This window comes from Cyanistes caeruleus, chromosome 6 (assembly GCF_971803275.1).
Source record: "Cyanistes caeruleus chromosome 6, bCyaCae1.hap1.1, whole genome shotgun sequence".
In the NCBI taxonomy this organism is placed as follows: domain Eukaryota; kingdom Metazoa; phylum Chordata; class Aves; order Passeriformes; family Paridae; genus Cyanistes; species Cyanistes caeruleus.
In genome coordinates this window covers 19,238,707-19,262,115 of record NC_141706.1, presented here as the reverse complement: position 1 = coordinate 19,262,115, position 23,409 = coordinate 19,238,707, and the positions used below count along the sequence as shown (strand labels likewise).

At 36.9% G+C, this 23,409-nt stretch overlaps 1 protein-coding gene across 50 annotated transcripts in view; it reads left to right on the top strand.

Annotated features, from left to right (window-relative positions):
- The window catches only part of SOX6 (SRY-box transcription factor 6), a 369,681-nt gene that overhangs the window by 223,842 nt on the left and 122,430 nt on the right, over positions 1 to 23,409 (top strand). For all 50 annotated transcript variants that reach the window (XM_086893202.1, XM_086893189.1, XM_086893212.1 and 47 more), the window contains 2 exons: positions 3,735 to 3,907; positions 7,341 to 7,409. In XM_086893202.1, coding sequence (XP_086749328.1) covers positions 3,735 to 3,907; positions 7,341 to 7,409 — 242 coding nt within the window. The remainder of the gene's footprint in view (positions 1 to 3,734; positions 3,908 to 7,340; positions 7,410 to 23,409) is intronic.

Below are 23,409 nucleotides of genomic sequence, written 5' to 3'. Positions count from 1 at the left end.
ACACTCAAAATTTTAAATACTGCTGGTAAAGGGAGCCAATGGATCAAATTCAGTATATCTGTAGTCACTGAAATAAAGGCCCCTAAGAAAAATGTGTCAATTTTAAAGGTCTTTCCTAACTGAAGACCATTTTGTGATAGAGCCAAAGGTTAATAAAATCAGTAGTGAATGTAGCAATTTTACAGATAAGCTATTCACAACAAGTGTAGTTACTTGAATAAAAAGCTAATTCAGTTCTAAAATGCCACATGCAGTAGCAGTGAATAGCTGCTTTTAGGTGCTTTCTGGAGGAGGATAAAATACAGAATCACAGCACTCTTCTTTTTCAGCATCCCTGGCTGCCTGTAAATTGCTGTGAATGGGACTGTGGGCTGACAGGCTCTATTAAGACAAACTGCCTTTCTCATCGGAGAGATAAAATAAATCAGGTGTTTAGTCAAATTAAAATACTTCAGATGGAGCAGGCCCTGGGGAGCACTGATCCACCTGACAAATCTGAGAGAAACTCAAGACAGATGTGTTTTGGGGATAAGGAAGACCCCATGGAAAAAAATGCGCTGCTGTCTTTGGAGTAAGAGAATAGGATTAGAACAGAGGGAGAGCTGTGGAATATAATATTTTATGGAAGGTGGCATATTTACTGTTCATTTTTTACTAAGCTTTTTGTTTTATCTGTTTTTATGGCAAATACATTTTACAGATAGCTGTATTTTTTTTTTATTTATAGATATTTTCAGTCAGCAGCAGAAGTTTATTTACTGGTAATGAGTGTAGGAATCTCATTGCTCACTGCAGTAAGTGGATGCAAAACAGATGATGATGGCACACAGCTACTGATGACCTCTCTTGTCCCAGCCAGATCAGCTCAATCTGGTCTGCATTCTAAGCAAGTTGTTTTTTATTGGTATTTAAACTGTAAAATAATGGTTGGGATTTTCCACTCTAAAATTAAATTATACCTCCCCCCCACCCCCCACCCCCACTGTTCATACAACATTCTCATCTTATGCTTGTTCCCGAGCAGTGCTCAGTTAGGTGTCCTGCAGCTTCATGGAGGTCTCATGATTTTCCAGGAGCAGTGTACATTTTGTGGTCATCAGTTCAATTCTGTTGCTGGATTACATAACAGGGTACAAATTAAAGAGCAGAATACTTTAAATGGGGTTGTTTATTTCAGATTAAATGGGGTCGTTTATTTCAGATGTGTTTCACAGGGAGGGGAAAAGGAAAGAAAAACAATTACTGTAGATTCCTGAATAAGAACAGTTATTTCTGCCTGCTATTGTAAGAAAATCAGGGAAAGAAAGAAAAAGACTATAAATTTGTGGCAACTATATCAAATGGTTTTAAGAAGTCCTAACAAAACAGCAATATTTTGTAGCCTTATCAGGCACTCTTTGAGGTGGTTTTCTACTCATGTTATGAAGCAAGTACAAGCTATACAGCAGATTAGTATCTGCTTTGGGTATGTAATATATTTTACAACTGTAAGCTCAGGAGCTTGTATTATGATGCCAAAGCTGCTTGACAGATGTGTAAGTCTCAAGCTGTTGTTTCCCAGGCAGCAGTGGAGGACAATAAGTATCATTTGAGGCAGCAGGTTGCTTCCCATTGGCTTTCTAAGATAGGTGGGTTGGAGTGGTTGGTCTCCTCACAACTGGCAAGGGAGTTTTTCTTTGTCAGAATAGTCTTTTACCCATGGAAATTAATTCAAAACCACCTAAACAACCTTTGAACCATACTGAAAAATCTTCAAGATTTAATAACACAATTTAGGAGAGTTAAGGCAGGTCCATAGTGAAGTTGCAGAGAATTGAACAGATGTCAGCACGGAGCTCAGTTCATGCTAAAGGATCCTGGCAAAGTGGTACTTCTTGAGCAGGCACTTTCTAAGCTTACTTTCAAAATTCAGTTGGTTTTTGTTCTGGTCTTGTAACAGCTTTTTGCACAGAACTCTTCTATTGCTTCAGTCACTTGTATCACACTAAGATTTTGCAGTGAGTTGGTCTGGGTAGTACAGCTTCAACTTCATGCATCCATCATGCCTCTTGTGACTAAGGAAATCACTAACAACGCTTTCTAAAATTCCTAATACAACAGAATTTACACATTTTTCTTCTTCTGGAGACCCGTGTTGTGTGTATATTGGATGTTTATTAGACATTAGAAGGTTCTTGGAAACTTGGAACATCAGGTTTTTGGAAACTCTTTTAAAACTAAGATACTTGATAGTAAATAAGAAATTGAATATTTTTCAGTACTTTGCATTGCTAAAAGCAATTAATAAATGTATAGAAAATTAGGTACCCTTTGTTTCTCAGAGTTTAGAGTGAATGACTTAAGTCATGCAGTTTCTTTTTTCCATATAAAACAGTTTCAGACAGAGGTATTCCTGTAAGCTGCTTTCGCAAATGAAATTCTGTGTAGGAATCATATTGGCCTCACAATGCAGATAATCTTGATTTTGTCACCTTCTTGGCGGAGCCTGTTTTGTTTTCCTTCTGCTTATGAAACCTGTCAGTTTCTTTCTTCTCTTCTTTAGAAGATACCCATCTTATTCCTGGGAAGAAGCTGGAGTCATAATTTTGTGACAGTTTCTCCACTCCCTCCCATGTCCTGTTGCTCACACATTTTCTTCCTCTTCTAAAGTCCTGTGACTTCTTTATCACAGTCCTCTATTGTGAACAGAGGAAAGGAAGTTTCTGAATACTCTCTTTTGTGCCATCGTGGCAGACTACAGACCTACAGACCCAGATTTGGTTTTCTTCTCTAATTTTCTGTTCTACTGTATGACATTATATTGCTTTATTTATCCCACTTCCAGCTCTAAACTGCTTCCAGATTATTGTCCAATATTCTTGCACTTCTACCTTGTTGTATTTATATTATCTCTTACAGACCTATGAGTTTGAGGTGCTTGCAAAAGGAAATGTATTGTATGCCCCAAATATAGGTATTGCTGTTTCTGACAGAGTAATGTGTTCCTATATGAGGTGGGATATTTTCAGATTGATTTGGAAAAGGACCCTGTACTCTCCACTTATGAGACCCATGCATTTTACCCATAAACAGACCATTAAGCATCATTAGTGCAAAGAATAAATGTACCGTAGTTTCATATTAATTAAGTGCTCTCTGTAGAATAAACTTTGAAAGTTAAATGAAAATTCTGAAGCTATTTTTTTCAGGTTAGCCATTTCTCTTGGGGACAAATAAAGCTCATTTTTAACACACATTCCACAACCAAAGCTTACATTTACCTAAATGACCTACCAGATATATGGGTATTTTGAAAAAATGATCAATAAATTCTTAAATTGCTTTTTCCACCAAACAGCATCTTTTAAATTATTTTTTAGCATTTGTACATACTTGGAGTGAAAAAATGAGAAAACATATAAACTGAGGTGAAATTATGTCTGATAAACTATGAATGTATTTATCACAGCAGGCAGATTTAGATGGAGAAGATACAGGGATTCATACAGAATAAATCCATCAGACAAAAGGAAATATTCTCTATCTTTTCTCCTCCCATTTCTGTTACATCCTCCCCTGCTTAGAGCACAGAAAATCTATGTGTTGCATTCTTTTGAGATTTGTTCGTGAAAATATATCTAAGCTGCTGTTTGAAAAAAGCATGTTGGTGATGCAGCCGTTTTTTGGGGAGGTAAATACTGCTTTGTAACAATTGTCTACCTCATATTTACAGTACATCTTTCCCCCACGTTTAGGTACACCAGAAAGCCTGGCAGAAAAAGAGCGACAGCTCTCTACTATGATCACCCAGCTGATCAGCTTACGGGAGCAGCTCCTGGCTGCCCATGATGAGCAGAAAAAGCTGGCAGCCTCACAAATTGAAAAACAACGGCAGCAAATGGACCTTGCTCGCCAACAGCAAGAACAGGTGAGGCTCCAAGAAAGAAACCTGTGAAAATGGTTCATGCAGAATGTTTATTGCAAACTCTGTTCTGCCTGCTGTTGTTTCATGTTTTTTATTAAAAGAGCTTAAATATCTGCAAAAGTTACACATTTTTCCAGAAAGAGGAAATATTATAGGACCCTGAAAAAAAGGGGAGGAGTGGATGATAGATTTCACAGTTCTTGTTCTTGCACTGAGATGCAATTTTGAGAGTTTTGAACAAGCCAGACTATAACCATTATTTAACTCTTTCTCTTTTTGACAAGAAAATAATTAAACAAAAACCCTTAAGCATACTCAAACCTTCAAACACCTTGTACAAGTAAGGTTTGATTTGCTTGTTCAGGCTGTGAACGGCTTGTTTTTTCTTGTTTTGTCTTTTTGTTTTGTTGGGTTTTTCCCCTAGATTATTTGTTTGTTTTAAAGGTGTCCAATGAGCTGTCCTCTTCTCATCGAACAAAAGTGCAACAACAATGATGCCATGCACTAGTCCCCTAGGCATTAGATCAGACAGATTCAAATTAATGTGTGGTTTTTAGGAATCTGACATTATTACTAGAATTATCTTTTCAGTTAAATATATTTTATAGGATATATACAGCAATGTATGCTCTGTTGATTTTAATGAGTTGTGACGTCTGGTATTTTATGTGCTTGGGTATTTGCCCACATGTAGGAATATGGACTCATCCCCTAATGGAAAATAACATAAAGGAACACTGTAAAAAATCAGAAGTTAGAATGTCATTTAGCCATCTAGAGATGACACAGTAATTAACTATTGACACTTGTGAATAAGCTAGCACAAATTAATCTTGACACATTTGCAGACGAGTGATATCTTACAGTGAACACTTTGTAATTATATTTCAAAATGAAAATTAAATGACACTTAAAACTAGGTTGTCATGCTCAATGAAGCGAGCATGTAGCTCAACCGATAGGCAAATAAAATTCAGAATTTGAGCCACATGGTGCTTGTGTACCCTACTTTACTGTGTCAAGCCTATACATCAAGACGATGCTATGGTAATTGCATTGCAGGGTCTTGGGTACATTTTCTATCACAGTACTTCTCCAGCTAAGAAGAACCTTTGAGATTAGATGGTCCATGGTATATTTCTTGTTTTCATCAGGAAGTGCCTATTCAAATGGTGCTACATTGTACATGCAGATACAAAAAGCTGTTCACAAGCAGTCAGAACCCTGGTAGATCTGTTCCTTTGCATATGTAAACAAAAGCCTCCTCCTTGTCTTGGCTATGGTTTACTGTGTTAAGCTGCAGCCAGGTCATCATCAGCTCCAAAAAATACTGAATGTAGATTGCTGTGTACCTGTGAAAAAATGATACAGCACTGAGAGAAAATGGCCCACAATGTAGCTCCATGCTCTGTATCATTTCACTGTGAAGCTTTAATCACTTTTTCACCTTTGCTGAGACTTTAAGAGCAGGGGCAATGTGGACATAAACCTGACAGACCTTATCTTTAGTTCCAAGCACTGCACTTCTAATATGGAGTCACAATTAGTGTGTTGTTCATTAAAAGTGGTAACTCCAGCTCTCATAGAGGTTTTAAATATTCCATATAGCACTGTCCCCATTAGGGTTCACCAAGTCCAGACACCACTGCTGGTCACTGTGGTGACAACAGATGTCTGGGGTTCTAGGACCTGCCCCTGGGCTACCTGGGCACATAAACTGCCAGCTCTCTTTGAATTCCCTTTTTCATTCACACAAGGGTCTGCTCATTCAGTCCTCACTCACTGTATCTTATTGACTTGCCTGAGAGGTTCATCCAGAAGTATTTGAACACCAGGCTCCTAAAAGGGGTTTGAGCTTTGTTACAAGCATCGGTGTAGTGATCTGTGAGAGCTGCTTGACTCCATTTTCTTGTGGCCCTTTGCCTTCATCCAGTCCCGGAATCATGCTGACCTTAATTTGCCTCTTTGAGGCCATGTGCAAGACTTATAACATGTATGAATTTTGTGTTGATTTCTCTTACAAAAGTGAATTTTAACTGAAAAAACTTAGAGTTATTTCCATGTGACAGTGAGAGATTAAAGAAATGACAGCCTTGGTCTCCATGTGTACACAGTTAGAAGCTGTTAATATGTGACTACAAATTCCTTGTGAGTTAATCTGAACAGTTTTCACTAAAACTATGTGTTTATTTCCAAACCAACCTTGATACATTCTTGTCATTTTTTTATCATAAAAACATTTTACTTAGCTTTCTCTGTTTATAACAGAGTAAGTGTGCTCAGAAGATGTTGGGGAAGGAGAGCAAGAGGATTTTTGCCAAAAGAGAAACAGTGGATTTGAATGACCAAAATACCTTTGTCACCGACTTCTTGCTGTTTTATGTGATTCCTCTGCTCTAGACAAATATTTATAAGAGGGGAAATTACACTTAAGAAATGAAAGTAGCAGAAATGCTGAGGCTGGTATTTCCAGGAAACACAAATCTTGTCCTCATTTCAGTCTGCTGCACAGTTACCCTTCTGAAGCAGAAGTCCAGTTGTTCTCCCAGCTCTGTCTACCTTCATCACCCATTGCAGGGAGCAGGTCTGAGGGCAGGATCCTATTTCCCTTTTGCTCTAGCATCCTGATTTTGTGGGAATCAGGGAGGTAGATGAATCTGTAGCAAATTCTCACCAATCTCTTAGTGCTACCTACCCTGAACATTTGTTTTTCTCCATCTGTGTTAGAGAAGGGATAGAGTGAACCTTTATCCTCCAGATCCCTTACTGATTTTACTAAATGAGGGTAAGAATATCTACATATTTCATAGGGCTGTGTGGTGGATGAGTTGCTGAGCACCAGGTAATGCTTTTACACAGAGTAAGGCTCTGCTTTGCTAAGTAGCTCCAAGGATGATTTTTGAGATTTGCAAGAGAAGTAATGTGCTGCTCATTGTGAAGGAAGTCAGAGAAGCTTACCCTAGGAGCTTGTGCTGAATAGTGAAGCATCTATAAACACTAAGCTAAGGCTTCAGTTCAGCAAAGCAGGAAAATGTATGTTTAACCTTAAGCACCTGCATAATCCCATCCCCATTCAGAAATGCACTTAATTTTAAGCATGTGTTTCATTCCCATTGTAGCTAACAGTAATGCATCATAGTTAAAGATCGCCACAGGCCGAAATGCTTTGTTGAATAGTGATGAGATTATTCACATGCACACAAATAAACCTGTTTCTGTGCTTTTCAGAGCTAAGATCTCACTGCTTAAAATACATATTTCTTACCTGCTATGCAGATTTTTATGATGCATTTAAATTTACCTCTCAAAGATGCCCCATTAAAAAAAAATAATATGCTTAATGAAATAAAGAATAACAAATATTATGTTTTTCAGTCAATAGTATTGAAATTTCAATATTACTGTTTTAATTTAATGGAAATTTTATTTCTAATAGATTGCAAGACAACAGCAGCAACTTCTGCAGCAGCAGCACAAAATCAATCTACTGCAGCAGCAAATTCAGGTCAGTGTATTTTATTGCTCTCTTCTGATTATACTCAAGTTCCATTTATGGAGAGAGAAGCGTCTAAAATAAAGCAGCCACATGCTTTACTAACAAGCCTCAGTAAAGATGCTCTTTATGGGAGTTCCTTGTGTCCCAGAAAATTTTTTTCAGAGACTTTTGGTGCAAAGAACTTTAATAGGAAAAGTTTTCTCTGAAAGTTATGAACTATTTTTTAAATCTTGCCATCTTGTCATAATTCTGAAATCTGCAGTTTGACTTGTATTGTGTGAAGTAAAAACAGTCTCAGTTATTGTTGTAGGAATTCTGTGTTCTACAAAAGCAAAATTGAGACATTGAAGCAATACTAAGTCGCTGGCACCAGCCTGCTCATGTACAAGGACCCACAGGTATACGTGTCCCAGGTGCCTTTGGAGTATTTATATCTTTGTAGATCTGGAAGTATTCTGGAGATATTTAATTATCTGTACTTGTACCTAGAACACAGTTTAATTTTGTGCAAGTATACACGGGTAGAGAGTGACGTGGATGTAGAGGCATTGTTGCCATGTGACTGTATTACCTTCTTTGCTTCCCACTTTGAAAGCATTTCCATGATCCTGTTCACTGATTGAAATATTTCAATTTGGTCTGACAGATGATTGTGCTGCCAATCATTTCTTTTAAGCCTGGGCTATCCATTTCTTTTCCTTAATTAGGTGATTGCTATGTACTAGATGCCAAAACTGAAGTTTTTCTATCACTCATCCCAAAGGAATGCTTGTAAATGCTTTTGAAAAATATTGTAATGCAGTCTCAGTTACACTTTTAAGGAGTTTATTTAACAAATATAGATGTCTTAATGCCTCATATGAGAGACACAATTGAATCGTAAAGCACCATTATTGTTGTTGCCTATTAGGAGACTGTGTGTTCATGTTAGATGTACATCAAGGAAGAAAGACATATTAAAAATAGTGAAAGGAAAAAATACACCATCTTCTCTAAGTGTTATTTTCAAGTCCAACTTCAGAAAGCAAAGAATAATAGAAAAAAAAAAATCTTAGCATAAAAGCTAAGACTGAAACCTAACTAAGTCTACAAAACAGAAGAGTTATCTGTATGAGAAATTTCTAATTTTTAAAATTCCTTTAAAAATTAGGAAACAGAAAGAGGAATTATGGCTAGTTTTTTTGTTTTTTGTTTTTTGTGGTTTTTTTTTTTTTGTTTTGTGGGGGTTTTTTTTGTTTTGTTTTGTTTTGTTTTGTTTTGAGAATTGTAGGTATGTTTGGCTGGGAGTACCTGTGCTGTAGTAAAAAGTTCAAAGGTACTTCATGTTTCACTTCAGTCAATACTTTTCAGTAGCTTTACCCATCCACTGTCTCCAGGGAAATGTGGTCTTAGAATTCATTCTAGAATAGACTTAAGGTTCATTTTCTCATTCACTACCATCTTTCGTCTTACACAGTTTTCTTTCCCGTCCTTTCCTAGATGTATATGCAAAGATGTATGTATATTTCAATGGCTATTCTGTTCATCTGAGCTAAACCCTTTCTTGGTGACTCGTCCCTGTATTTGCTTCCAAATTCCTGTCAATATACAGTATTCTTATGCCATAGTTCCACAGTGGTTTGGCCTCTTTATTCATGATATTCACATTTACCTGAGTCTAATCAGTGTGTTTGAGGCAGTGAGGATTGTTTCTTCTCCCAGCTGGTCAACCAGATGGGTAGTGGGTATCTCATGGCCCAGGGAACACTGTAGGTTCCAGTAAGAAGCACTAGGCACCCCGGGCAGATTCCAAGTCAAACCTCCAACAGTCTTACGGGGAGATTACTAAAAGAAAGTTTCCTTGGAGATTGTCTTCTAGGCTAAATACCAGCTCACATAAACCCTTTGCTTGTGAGCCAAGTGCTACTTCTTAGTTTATTTGTTCTGTCTTAATTTTGTAGCAGGTTTGGCAGCCAGAAGTTGCCTGAGAGAGAAGATGCTAAGTTGCCTCTGCAGTTTGTAGCAGGTTTGCTGATGTAGAATAGGTTAGGAGTGTAGTTTGAGATGTGTAGTTCCTTAAGGACTAGAGTTGGGATGGAGGCAAAAGAGGAGGCAGATGACAGAAACAGCACTCTGCTGGTTCTCTCTGATCCTTTCCCACCATCCTCCCAAGAAACCTCAATACCAGTACTGAAGTCATACTGGCGACTCTGGGTGGAATTCATCGTATCAAAAATAGGTAACTGCAGTACAGACTCTGTCTCAATTCGTCTTGTTCTAAAGCAGGTATTTAAAAGATATCAAACAAATTGTTCCCTAAAATGGCTGTTTGTTTCCATTAACCTAGAAGGATAATGCCAATGCTTTTTGTGTAGAGATCTGATAGGAGATGAGGTGAATCGTGCTCTCTGTGTCTTGAAGGGGAAATAAAATTTCTATTAAATGTTTACATTCCCAGTTTAGTTTTTGGGTCTGGTAGAATTTGCAACTCTATCCCAAATAACTTGATTTGGTTGAGAAGGTTTGTTCTAAGACACTCTTGAGCAACAGTTTTCAGGAAACAGTGATTACGTACAGAGAATGGCATGTCATATCTGTACTTCTTATGCTTGGGAAAACAATAGTACTCTTCCCTGACACTCCCCTTTTGAAGAGATTACAAAATGTGAGTACGCAGGTGCCAGTTCCATCTGGGCAGGGGCCTATTGATAGCACAGGTACTTGAGGCAAGTACAGTGTGTTCTCCAGGATGCAGGAGAGGGGCATTGCTGATGCAGTGTTTGCATCATGAGACGCACAGTGTGGCAACTGTCCTCTCCTGAGGCACAGTGTTAATTCTTGAACAAGAATTTCTGTGAATAAGAAATTCTTATTCACCCTTATTCTTATGCACCTAGTTTAACCATTTAAGCAGTTGCAAAGTGCTTTAGAAGTGCCTTACAATATGTCAGTTATGTCAGTCAGATACAAAATTTAAAATAATTTACATTAAATAATACATGCTTCCCCTGGACAACTAGTGGGTTAATATATTGAGAATTTGCATTGATTAGTATTTGTTATTTATATTATGCTGTACTATTATGTATTCATGTAATTATTTTAATATCTTATTTCATTTAATTGATGAAAGGTTTGTTTGGTTGGTTGATCGGTTGTTTTTTTTTTTTTTTTGACACCATTTACTGGAGCACCTTACTCCAGACCTGTCATACATCCAAAACTTTGTCAGTAATATATTGATTATATATAGAGAGATATAGATATCTATATCTCAGATAGAGGTCATTAAATGTTCTACATAATCATCTCATGTTTTCTATGTATAGCTGATGTTTCTGTATGTGTTGGAGAAAAGGTGTATGTGTTGGGGAAAGCAGCTTTGTTAGCTAAATTGGTGGGAATCTGGACTTTTCCTCAGTCCTCGTCTCTGATTATCAGAAATTTTGCAAATAATTTCTTTTTCCTCAATTTAAATGTAATGTTTTGAGAATCTTACATGGAAATTTTCATATAAATGCAGTATATTATTATTTTTCAGCTCAAATGTTCATAATGTTCATAAACACTCTTCTACAGAGCAGTCCACAGAGATGGGAGGAAATCTAGTATGCCAAATTAAGTTCTTCATTCTGCAGAGCTGTGCAGAGAAATCATTGTTTTCAGTGCAAATTAAAGCTGAGAAAAAAATGTGGGGCAAATAAGAGCTCACAGATCAGTCACCAGGTTGATTAAGATTTTGTAAAATATATGGGTTTTGGGTTTTTTAATAAAAAATATTCATTCTGAAACAGAAGGAACAAAATTGGTCTAATTCAAGAACATCTCATAGCCTATACCACGATAGTGACAATCTCTGGGAATCAGTGAAAAAACTGGTTAAAGGAGAAATTTGGTAGTACATCATGAATATTAGCCTGGAAAAAGGGAAGGCATACATTTCTTAAATGTTTCCAAACCAGGGGTCCTGAAATCCCCATGAATTCTCTGCCTCATTATGAGAATGTTCTGTCAGAATGAGGTTTGGGGACTTCTCCTGAGCCCCACCATGCCCATCTGAGAAAAACAGGATCCCACTGATGCTTGGAGCCTGTTGCTCCAGGATCTCCCTCTGAGAATGGGGGTGTGTGTGGATTTAAGGGATGAAAGTTTTTAGGGCTTCTCTCCTCTTCTGGGTAAGTTTCATTAGAGCAAGTCCTAAATGGTGGCTGAAATCTTTAAAAGGGACAGTGATGGTTGAGCTTTTCTGCCGAGATCTGTGAAAAGGGTAACAGTGAAAGATGATCCAAGCTGTTTATGTCCATTTCCCTTCACCTTATTCCTCTTTACTGTGCTTAATGCCATTGCAGAGCATTTTGTTTTCTGTTTGAATCAATACAATTTCCATTGCATAGAGAAACTGATTTCCTCTGCTCTCAATAAGTATTCTAATTCAGACACTAGAAATTCCTAATCGTAATTTTCTCTAGTTTTAATCTATACATTCATACTGTTCTACTTTCCTATAAATGTTCTTACATTTTCTGTTTCCCTCAAATAGAGTGAACGTGATTACTGTGATAGTAAACAGACAAAAGAATAGTAACATCAAATTACAACTATTTAAACTGTCTTTGAATAGGAATCATTTGAATCATAAGTAAAACTTAAGAGACTGAACCAATGAGTCTCTCTTCTTATCCATGATTAACTACTGACAATTGAGGTACCTGGTGAGCTGAATAAGGACTATCTCTTTATGTCAAGTACACGTCTAAAGATCAGGAATAATTGCATTCCACATTAGCCTTCATAGCCTCCCTGACCTGGTTAATTAATTTTTTGCTAGGATAATAATAGTAGAAATAGATTTAAAGATATGCTTCATCATTAAGTATGTAACTGACCTCTAATTTTAAGAGCTGAACTTTCCATTTATTGCCTTTTGGGGACAAGTTAAAGCTCCTTGCAGAGAGCTTGCTGAAAATGCACGAGCTGGAATCCAGTTATTGTCAGCTCAGTTATGCTCTCTAAGGTTGTATCTCTTTGTAAACTCTATTTAGCACTGACAAGCAAAAACAATGCCACTGCTACTGTTCCAGCACTAGGGAATACTCTCCTCTACCTTTCTTTTTTTTTTTTTTCTTTTCTTTTTTTTTTTTTTTTTTTTTTGGCTATTGATCATGAAACTAATCCCCTTCCAGCAAGCTCTGCACAGGACCAAATAAAGCCATTGAAAGCAATTTGATACTTCTATTGGCAGGGTACGCAGATCAGATACTCCCTTGAAAGAGAGAGACTTATAAACAAAGCTTAGAAGTCTAGGAATAGCCCCCAGCTTCAGCAAACCCTTAAAATATTTTGTAATTGTATCTTCAATCATGAATTAGCCAGGAAAAACAGACTTTTTTTGCCTTTATATTTCACTGCTGTATGCTGTTTTTAATTGCCCACAGGCACACTGTTGTGATCTTCTTTGGAAGTTTAAAACCAGGATAAAAATGCAAATCTAATTATTTCTTTTATCTAATCTAATTAACTTTTACTAGTAATGATAGATGCACTGCAGCCTCCATCAAACATTTTAATAATGATGTTTCTGGATTAAAGAATAGGTAAAAGTACAGTAATTTATAAGCAGTCAAGATTATGGCAGTAGAAAATGTAAAATATTGTGGTGGCTTAATAAACGATAACTGCAGTTTATTAATTTACAGTAGAAAGGATGCATTTCCCTTAAAACCCAGTTAGCTTGTGAATTGATTCCCAACCATCACTGGTATATATTTTTACTGTTTTTTAAGCAATTCAGTATTAAAAATAATATATATCTAACTCCCTTCTGCAATGCAGTTGTGTGCAGTTGGAAGAGAGAAATGCTGTTATGTCTGTGTAACTTGTAGCGGGCTGCCAAATCGCTGATTCCACTTCACGGGGCTCTGCCATAGGTGTGGCACCACAGCTCCTGTCCAGCTCCTGACTTGCCTGGTGTACATTGAAACTGATCCAATGGAGGAAAGACAAATATGCTAAACATCAAAGTCAAATGTTTCATATTTTATTTGTTACTACATACTGGCTTGTTAATGAGTTCTAAACTCCTTATGTGATAATTACTCAAGCAAGAGATCTATTATCGGCTAGCTTTTCCCAGTAAAAGGCATCTTCATGGCTGGCTGGCTTGGAATTTTTTCTGTCAGCTGTGAGGAAAGAGAAGTGATGTAGGATCCTTGCCTTCTCTGAGCAGCACATGCTATAATAAATATTCTGGTGATGCTCTCTATCCTTTATTCAACCTCTTCCACACTACAAATGCTTTGGTGTAACAGCGTGGTGGTGGCAGAAAAGACACAGCGTGTTAAATGTTCATACTCCTCTGCTACTTGTAAGCTTCTGATCTTACCTCTTGGTCCCCCATTTGCAGGGATCCTGCCAGCTGCTCTGCCCCTGAGGCCCTCAGTCCCTGGAAACAAGTTTTATCCTGGCAGAGCAGAATATAGCTCTGGATTTGACTCTTAAAAGTATAAGCAGTCATGAGGGAGGAGGGGAGGTTGTGTTTTAAAAAAATTTTGCTGTGACCTTTTGACTTAAATTAGCTGTCTTGCAGTTTTCTAATTCATTATATGACTTTTTTTTTCCCTTATTTTGCCTGCCTGAGTCTAAACAAATTGTATTTAATGCAAAAATTAAGCCTTGTGTATCTCTTTCATATGACTTCTCTAATTATAGAGTAGTAAATGGTAGAATAGCATATGTTAGCAACATGAGCAGCAGTCTATGAAATGAGCTACAAGTTAATAAAGTGATCTTGTGGTGGTGTTGGCCAAATGTTAGCACACATGTTTCGAAAAGTGGTATTTCAACAGACTTGAAGAATAGGACTTTGGCACATGGGTGCTGAACATGATCTGATATGTAGAAATTAGTTCAACCAAAGTAAATGTCATTGTTTCTTGGGCTCATGTTGGTGCAGAAAATGATAGTAGCTGTCCTCCCACTTACCCTCTCCCACGTGTGTTTTAAAATTGGAAATGAAGACATAGGCATGCCCAGTTCAACTCCTGCTGCTTCATTTGCTTGGGGTGTGCTGTGCTGCATCTTCACCAGTGGCTTAAAGGCTTGCTCTCAGGTGTGCCTCTGCCAAAGCCAGAGGCTAAAATCTCACTGATTCTACCAGATTCAACCCAGACACTACTTCTACAGGCTTCACTTAGAGAAGAGCCTATGATTTGAACCCTTTTAATTTAGAGGCAGATTATAATCAGCTCCTGGGTAACAGCAGAGGATCAAGGAAATCTTTGCTGCCCACCTGTGCTGCTGCATGGGGGCCACTCTTGGCTGATGCTCTGCCAGTTCTTACCCAGTGTGGAGTGGCTGCCATGGCTGAGCCAGGGACCTTGGTCTAGCTCCTAAGGAGTTTGGCAGAGGTCACACCCCTTCGAACCTCTCTGGTGCCCTTCTGTCAGTCTGATGATGTGCTCCTTTCAATATTACAATATTTGGGATAGTACAGTAGTAATGTGCTATTCTCTCCAACACAGAAAACTAGTTTTGTTCCTAAGTGGCATGTGCACAAAGTAAAATGGATTACTGGGAGTGGAAATGGTGCCAACCAGCAGCCTATCCAACAGGACTGATTCTGTGAAGTCTTATTGCTTGAGTAATACACTCTCAGCCAGTGTTTGATGACTTGTGTACTGTTACTCACATAACTGGGCTTTGCAGAAGTGAGCACCTCTTGCAAGAAAAGACTTAGGATATTAGTATTGTGGTTGGAATATCAAAGGTATAGATGTGGCAGAGATTTTAGGGAATGTAATTTATTTCATTAGACAAACAGATGTAGCTGGAAAAAACAGGCAACCATTTGAGCACGCCAGCTCTTTTTCATGTCTTACATCAGTGTTACATGGAAACATATCCCAGGACTGACAGGAACTGCTTGAGATATTGCCCTTTCGTTTCTAATTAGTTATCTTTTTGGTGATGATTTTTATGATTGACAACCACGTGATGGTCAAGAGGGAAAACAATCGAGTCTTGCATTGCTTTTTTTTTTACCTGCCCCCACCCCACCACCTCCACTATTTGATGCACTAATCAGGAGATACTTAAAAAAAGAAATAAGTTAATAAATGTTAGTATTGAAATGACTTGATTTCTGGAGATAATCAGATATACAGGCAAAGCTGGAATGTGGTGACATCAGAGGTAAAAATTTCTGTCTGCAGAAGCAGGTATTTGGAGGAAAATGATGAAGTACAGCTCCACATTAAAAAAGCCAAAAGCATATAGGAAATAAATTGTAAAGTACTTCTTGAAATCTCACAGTAAAAACTTAAATTTATCAGATGGACTAAATCCTGGCCTAAGGAATCAAAGCATTTTTTAGTTGTAATTGCGGGAACATTCCAGAAAGTAAGTGTATTACTGAATCAATTTGAGCATAAAAAACTTATTTTTAATATACTTAATATCATGACAGCAAGGAAGAAATAAGTGCATTGCTCTACGAATGCATTCATGAATTATGAATTCACATAAAGTAAGTAGTAGTATGTGCAATCCAGCAAATGAGCAAACTAGATGTTGTTTAACACTTGGTATACACTTGATGGCATGTAAGTGGAAGTAAAGCGAATGAATATTTCTTATATTCACTGTTTTATGCAACCAGCTAATCCAGACACTCGCAAACATAGTTCTCAAGGAAGATAAATGGCCTTGCCTGGGATTTACCTATCTAATCTCAAAGTTGTTAAAGTAAGGAAAAATTGGTTTATGACTGCAGTTTACATGCTATTTCCCTTTGTCTGTAACATTAGAAACCCCTCTCCCCAAATAATTAGATAATATAGTGGCCTGTGTAGTATGCAATGCTTTTGCTTCCTTGAAAGAACTAGTCTTCAATATAAATCTTGTATATATCATCCTCAGTGAGTTAGGCATTTGCACAGCTTGGGTAAATTATGTCTATATTGAGAATCTAGAAGTTACACAGTGTGCATTCCACACTTGAGGGATGGGAAATAAAAATTGATATACTGTGCGGCACATGATACAACACAGTGAAATATCTTTTAAATTCCAGAGGGATGCACTGACATCACCACAGCTAATTCGCATGCAGTAACTCCCACAAAATGTTATTAACTTTCAATTGAAATTTGTAATCATTCAGTAAAAAGAAAATAAATGATATAAACAGTGTACAATGATGCATTATGAAATGCTGAATTAATCTCATTCATCCACCCAAAATGACAGTGTAAGAAACCATCAAACTTGTAACACCAAATAATAAAAGCAAAAAACTTCACAGTTGATGGTGAAATGTGAAATCCATCTTGAGACACACCACTGTCACACAGTACGGAAGGGCACTTCTGAGTTAGGGAACTTTATTTCAAAGTAATGTATTAGGCATTTTTAATCTGTAAATCAGAGATGAACCAGCTGGAGGAATATATGTTTAGCTCAAAATCTAGATCAGGTAGACAGATGAGTTGTGTGGCTATTTGCTACAGGTAACAAAAGAGTGCAATATATACCTAATAGCCTAAGCATAGACTGAGCTTCAGTACTTGACAGAGTAATGAATATAATATCATATTAATATCATAATATCATATAATAATATAATATATAGAGATAAATCATACTCAGAAGAGGGGGTATGGCACTTGTTTTACTCTGATAAAGAGTGACTGGTCTGACAAACGCCACTATCACATTTCTAGCTTTGCCTTTTCCATCTCATTGAATTTTATTGGTGATATATTTTCAGGATACTCATCTCCTCTGTAACTGCATATCTGAGTGTCTCATAAGCTGAAGTGTATTATCCTCACCACACTCTTCTGAGGCAGAATAAAAAGCATATAGATATTTGGGGCCATCTAATTTTAGATATCTAATTTGGGTGACTGAATTAGGACTTTTGGCTCCATATATAAAGCAGTCCAGGTGCTGTGAATTACCTTCTGTTGATTAGACAACGAGGTTCCTAATTTAAGCACCTTAGTTAAATTTCCGAAGTAACTTGATCCAGTTCTTATATGAAATTTGACAAACTTGAAATCTATGGTTTCAGAATCCAAAGGGTGGTTCTCCACCATTTTGATCATATTTTTATCATGATTTTCTATCAACTTATCACTTGCCTTAATTTACTCTGTTGGAGCTTTAAGCCAGAGTGAATCCACTTCAGCCAGAGGAATATTTGTTTGTTCACCCACTTCCCACCCACAAATGAAAGCCATTTGGGTAGCTTGAGTCTCCCATGTGGCTGAGCTGCTGACCAGAAGTACAGCCATAATCACACACCAACAGGCAAGTGGAGAGGCTACTCTCACCGAAGTCTGTAGTTTCCCAAATCCACGTATTTTCCTTACAGATGTGGAGCAAATTCCATGGCTGTGAAACATCCTTTGAACAGTGGCTTTATAGTAGAGAGAAAATACGTTTTTATTCGAAGAATGCCTACACTTCTTGGCAGTCCCTTACACAGTTTGTAGGGCATTCAAGACTTACTTAAAACAGACTTAAATAATGTTTTTTATTTAATCAAAATAACTGTTTCTAAATGGGGATCTTACATGCCACATTTTAGGCCAGAATATATTTTTACAGCCAAGTTATAAACCTCTGAAAAAGGGGGCTTATAATGGAAAGGTTGACACAACGTTAATTTTAGTGTTGTAAATGCAATGGTATAATTTTGGAAAAAAGCCTTTATAGCTCTGCTAAGATATTAATTGCAGGAAATTACAGCATATCCTATTAAAGTATTATGTCAGTGGCATACATAGCATATAACACCTTTGCATATTCTCCCTTGTTTTCATGGCAACATTTTGCATTTTGATCTGTAAAGAGTAGGTGGATAAAGTTGTCCAGAGTTTCTGATCACTACTCAAGGGGGAAAATCCACCCTGGGGTAATGCTTGCTTATGGCCAACTGTAGGGATAATCTTCTGTTACCAGGTAAATCTGATATGGACCTTGAGGAATCAACCAAATTCTGCTCAAAAGAGGGTCTTTGTTTTGTGGCTTGTGGACCAAGGTTTTTCATTTGAACCCACTTCAAATCAGATTTAGCCAGATTCTTTCCAGAATGAAATCTACTTTTATGACACACTTATTTTTTCTGATAATGGCTTACTTTTTATTTACTTACACTTTCAGAATCATTTCTGTTACTGTGGCTGCATAGTAGACACAGTCACTTTCCTTTTTGGTGTCAGAAATTCAGAAATGCACTTTAAGTTTGTGCACAGCATAATAGTATCATATTCTCTCTGCAGAGATTTGTTTTTATAAGGTTATTATTTGTTAATATCTTGATTTTAAAATACACTGAATTGGAGCCTTTGATGACAATATAAGGATGGATGGGCTTTAACCATTATTGCTATTTTTTAAAAAAATAAGCTATTACAACATCAGTTTTCTTTCTGACTGTCAGATCCTTCAGGACAAGTGGGCCACATCTTCATATTTGTGAAGCACCTCATGTTGAGGTCATAATCCTGCCTGGTGCTTTTCATTGCTACTGTGGCACGAATTCGCAGAGAGAAATATCTATAACAACATGCACAGGGGTTTGTTTAATGTTTAAATGGGATCTGGAGTCTTGACATTTTATGTCTTCTCTTTGACAACAGTGGAACATGCACGATTCTTTACATAAAAAAAAGTCCTGACTTGTGCAGTTGATGAGTTTTTAACAAGATGGGAGAAAAGACCTTCTCAAAGACCCCACTGATATGCAAGTTCATTGGACCGTTGATGTTTTCCATTAATTGCAGGGCTTTAGCATATAATCATCAACTATATCTGGTTTTACTTATCAAATCCAGAACTGCTTTTTCTCTGCCTGCTGAGCAGGGGAAACTCCATGCTGTACCAGTTTCTTTTTACTTGGGTCTCCAAGTATCATCAGGATTAAAGCTGTCAGAACAGTCAGCCCTCTTTATTTTGTGGTTTTCAATACAAAGCACAATATTGTTGCTTGAGAAATAGCAGGCCTTGCAATGTGTTAGCTAAAAATTGTGGAGTGGACAAAATAAAAAAAAAAAAAAAAAAGGGCCCCTGTTAATAGCAGGCATTGAAATATTCCTTTCACCATTTCAGGGAAAGAAGACACAACTCTGCACTTTAATTTGTTTTTTTTTTTTTTTTTTTTTCTACACCAGTAATTTTTCTGTATTGGCTTAATTCTACACTCAAGTGTAAGGAAAATCTCATGCTCAACTTAGTGAGAGTTTTCCTTCACTGTATGCAGTGCAGGGTACCACTTCCTCAGCTGGTATTGTTCATGTTCTTTCCATTTATGTCAGTCTAATACTAGAAATACAGAATTAGGCCCTCTTTTTAAATACAAAAAGAGCTCACTTGGAAATGAAAGCATTTTATTTTTTATTTTTTTTTATTAACTGCAAAATATTCCTGTGCTCTGTGTGTGAATTTATATTTGGGAATTAGTGAGTCCATCCACACAGAGAGCTCAGAGGTAGTTGATAAATTGTATACGAATATTTTTGTCTTGCATGTGTTTACTTCAGTTATCACTTTGTGCAATTAAGTTGGTTTTTTTAATCATCAGAGTCCTTTTTCTTTTGTTTTATCCAGGACAACATAGATGTGTCTTTATAATAATGCTTTGTAAAGAACAAAACTAAAATGATATCTTTATTACTTTCCTTTTGGTTTGTTTTAATTAGGAAAATAGTCTCTTCTATGCAAGGTTCTTCCTTGCCTATGCAAGGCTACAAATCTGTAATTTTATTTATGCTGTTGTTTTGCTATCAGTTGAAATATGTAGGCATTTTAGACTTGAGGAGGAACAGAATATACTAGTAATCCATACAATAGACGCAGGTGATTATTGACCATTAAAGAGTCGTAAAACATTTCCTGTGTGAAATAGATGTAGCATCAAATGTCTTTATTTCTGACAGTAAATGTTTCAGGTTTACTTCACAGACATTAATGTTATTTCATAAAGGTAAAAGCCTGGCTAAAGCCTGGCAAAGAGAGGTCACTTCTTAATAAATGTGAGGAGTTGCAAGCAAAAGAGAAAAAAAAACTTTGAAGAAAGTCCCGGGCTCAAGTGTATATTAACCAGAGCAGATGAAATGATTTATTGAGTTTTATACACAATCTGTAAAGGGTAAGCATTGCTAACAGAATGAGTGGCAGCCTCAGGGAGCTGAGTAGCCCCCAGGGACCAGCCTTTGTTTCTCTGGACTTGACAGACATGTGTCCCTGTTAAATGAGGGCTTAATTTCTCTCATATGTGCACAATTTCCAAGCTCAACAAAGGCAGCCAGGACTGGAGCTATTTAAAAGAGCCAGCTCAGGAGGAAGCATTCCTGGAGAAAGGGGATTCTAAGGGGCTAATTACTCACCATAGTTCAGTAACTGATTTTTTCTTTTTTTCTTTTTTTTTTCCTAAACAAGGTCTATTAACATGGAACTGCCATTCACATTTTACATAAACATACATTAAAAGTACAAAGGTGTTATTTCTCTTTGCAAAATTGCCCTTTAAAAAGTCCTGGTTACTGAAAAAACAGCAACAAAAATGTACTCATTTAATTTGGAGTCTGCAATCAAAACCACCATCTCTCTAAGCTCTTGGAAAGATTTATTTCAAAATATCCAATGTCTTCCTCTTCTTTCTCAGCCTCTCCTTTTCTCATGTATAGTATGAATTGTCATTAATGCTTACTGCTTTATGTAACTATGATAATTAATATTGTCCAGATAAATGGTTCAGTGTACGTAAAGCATATTAATATTTATTTAATTACATGTCTAGTGTGGTATGCTTTTATAAGCCTCTCGCTGCATATTTAAATATGCCTGAATATGTATTTAAATATGTAAGAAGACTTTTACGGTGACTTTTGTGTAGTCTAGTGGCACAACCCCTTAAAAGTAGGTCTTTTACACCCTTTTTCCAATGTAGGGCTCAGGTGCCTCCTGTGTTATCAGCAGTTGGCATTCTCTGTGGAGAACAGGTCCATAGTTTGACAGATTGATTTTTTTTTTTTAATGTGTAAAACACAATTATTTTCTTTGAATAGTGTTAGAGGACTCTGTTGTTACCTTGAGAGAAAGATGAGCCATTCCAGTGCAACTGTTTGAAAATGCTGTGGTCACCACTGGAAAAGCACTTTGTCAAGAAATACTACGTTGGTTTCAGGCTTATTTCCGACTCTGAAACAAACAGGAAACTCCCTTGTGAAACAGGCAGCCTTTTTAATTCCTCTCCATCAGAACATACTGATCCTCTTAAAATCAGAACCCAAACAGGTGGAAAAAAGTGTTTTCCCATTGCTTTGTGAAATCATTGGCTGAACAGGCTTCAGTATGGCATAGGAGAAGGCTTTGGGATGTGTGGCATCAAAGATTGTAGTCCATGCTCAGGACATGGTGCATATGCAGTTGTGAAAGCTGAGACAACAGCAGCAGTTATAGAATGATCTTGGTAGAAGCAACTTGTTTTTTGGATCAATTTTGTCATGTGATTCTTGTATTATAACCTTATTTCAAATTTCCAGTTCAAACACCCCTCTTCAGAACTATTATGTTATGTTACATTACGTTATGTTATATTATTTATGGCATAATTATTATAATGATCAGAATTGTTTTTGAAATTAGTTGAGAAACTTACAGTATATAATAATAATTGTAATTCAAAAGGTATTAGTGAAATCATTCTATTCCTAATTTCAGTATTTTGATTCAGTATATACATTACATAATCTAGGCAACGTAAGTAGGTATTCTCATAGAAATAGCAGAGCAGTTTTTATTCTTTGAGCTTCCACTGTATGTATAGACATGATGCAGAGTGATAAGAATGAAATGAGTTTCAAAATTTTAAATGCTTTAAATCTTTCCTGAGTAGACAGTCCTCTAGCAATAAGAAGAATTAAAGATTTTTTAGGGGTAGCATTTTAAAAGAAAAATATATATTTCTTTTCTGAGAGGAATGGAATGGATGATGGATCACTGGAATGGCATGTAGGACTCTTGGCTTATCTACTCTTTCCAGGCTCTGCTTTTTCATGCTGAAGAAGGGGAAAATAGCAGTAGGAAAGAACACAGTGATCCTTAGCACTTGTTGAGAAGGGTTTTTTAAAGTTGTTATTAAGTAAATAATCTTCTATTTCTTCTTACTAAATAATTCTGATGGAGCCACAAACCTGTCCCAGATGCTACCTCTGCAAATCAGGAATACCTCCACAGAAAAGTTGATCTGTAAATCTGCCACCTTCATCCTGGTAGGAGATTTACAACTGTCAAGGCTCAAAATTGCCCATTTATTTCCTTTCTCCCTAGAGATGATAAAGTACATAACACTTGATGAGCTGCAGCATCCAGAACCATTAAGATATTAATGCTACAAAGGCCTATATTGCAAGGTGAAATCTTGCCTGGATTAAAACGCTGCTTCAGAGGAAGTTAAGGAGCTGCATATATACAGGGACATTTAGTAGTTATAAAGCCCAGGGAAAATGGTTTAACCTCGATTCCATGTAGATTCTGACTAAGCCTTTCTCTAAAGATTTGTTTTTGTTTTCTGGAGGAGGAGGAGTTTCTTACCGAGAGACTTTCTTTCCATCTGATTAAGAGAAAACACCTTCTAATCAGAAAGGAAGGCCCCACACAGGTTATCTTGTCATGCTATGACAGGACTCAGATTTCACTGAGGCTTTTGTGAAGAGCTGTAGAGAGTATTAAAGCTCTGGCTCCACAGTACTTAGCTTTTTTTACAATAGAAAAAAAAAGGAAGATGAACTAATGCTTGCTGTTGCCAGCTAAGAGAGAACTTTTTATACCTTTGCTGCACTGTTGTCTGGTTACCAGAATTAAATGCTAATTATATGAAAGTAGCATATCTCTCTACTGAAGAAAGAAGGAATAATCAACACTTCTCACATTCTTGCTGCCTGACACTTGGTCTCAGTGTTGAACTTCTCCCCATTTCTTAGATATTTTTCTATATTTACCAACAGCCACCTTTGTCTTGTGG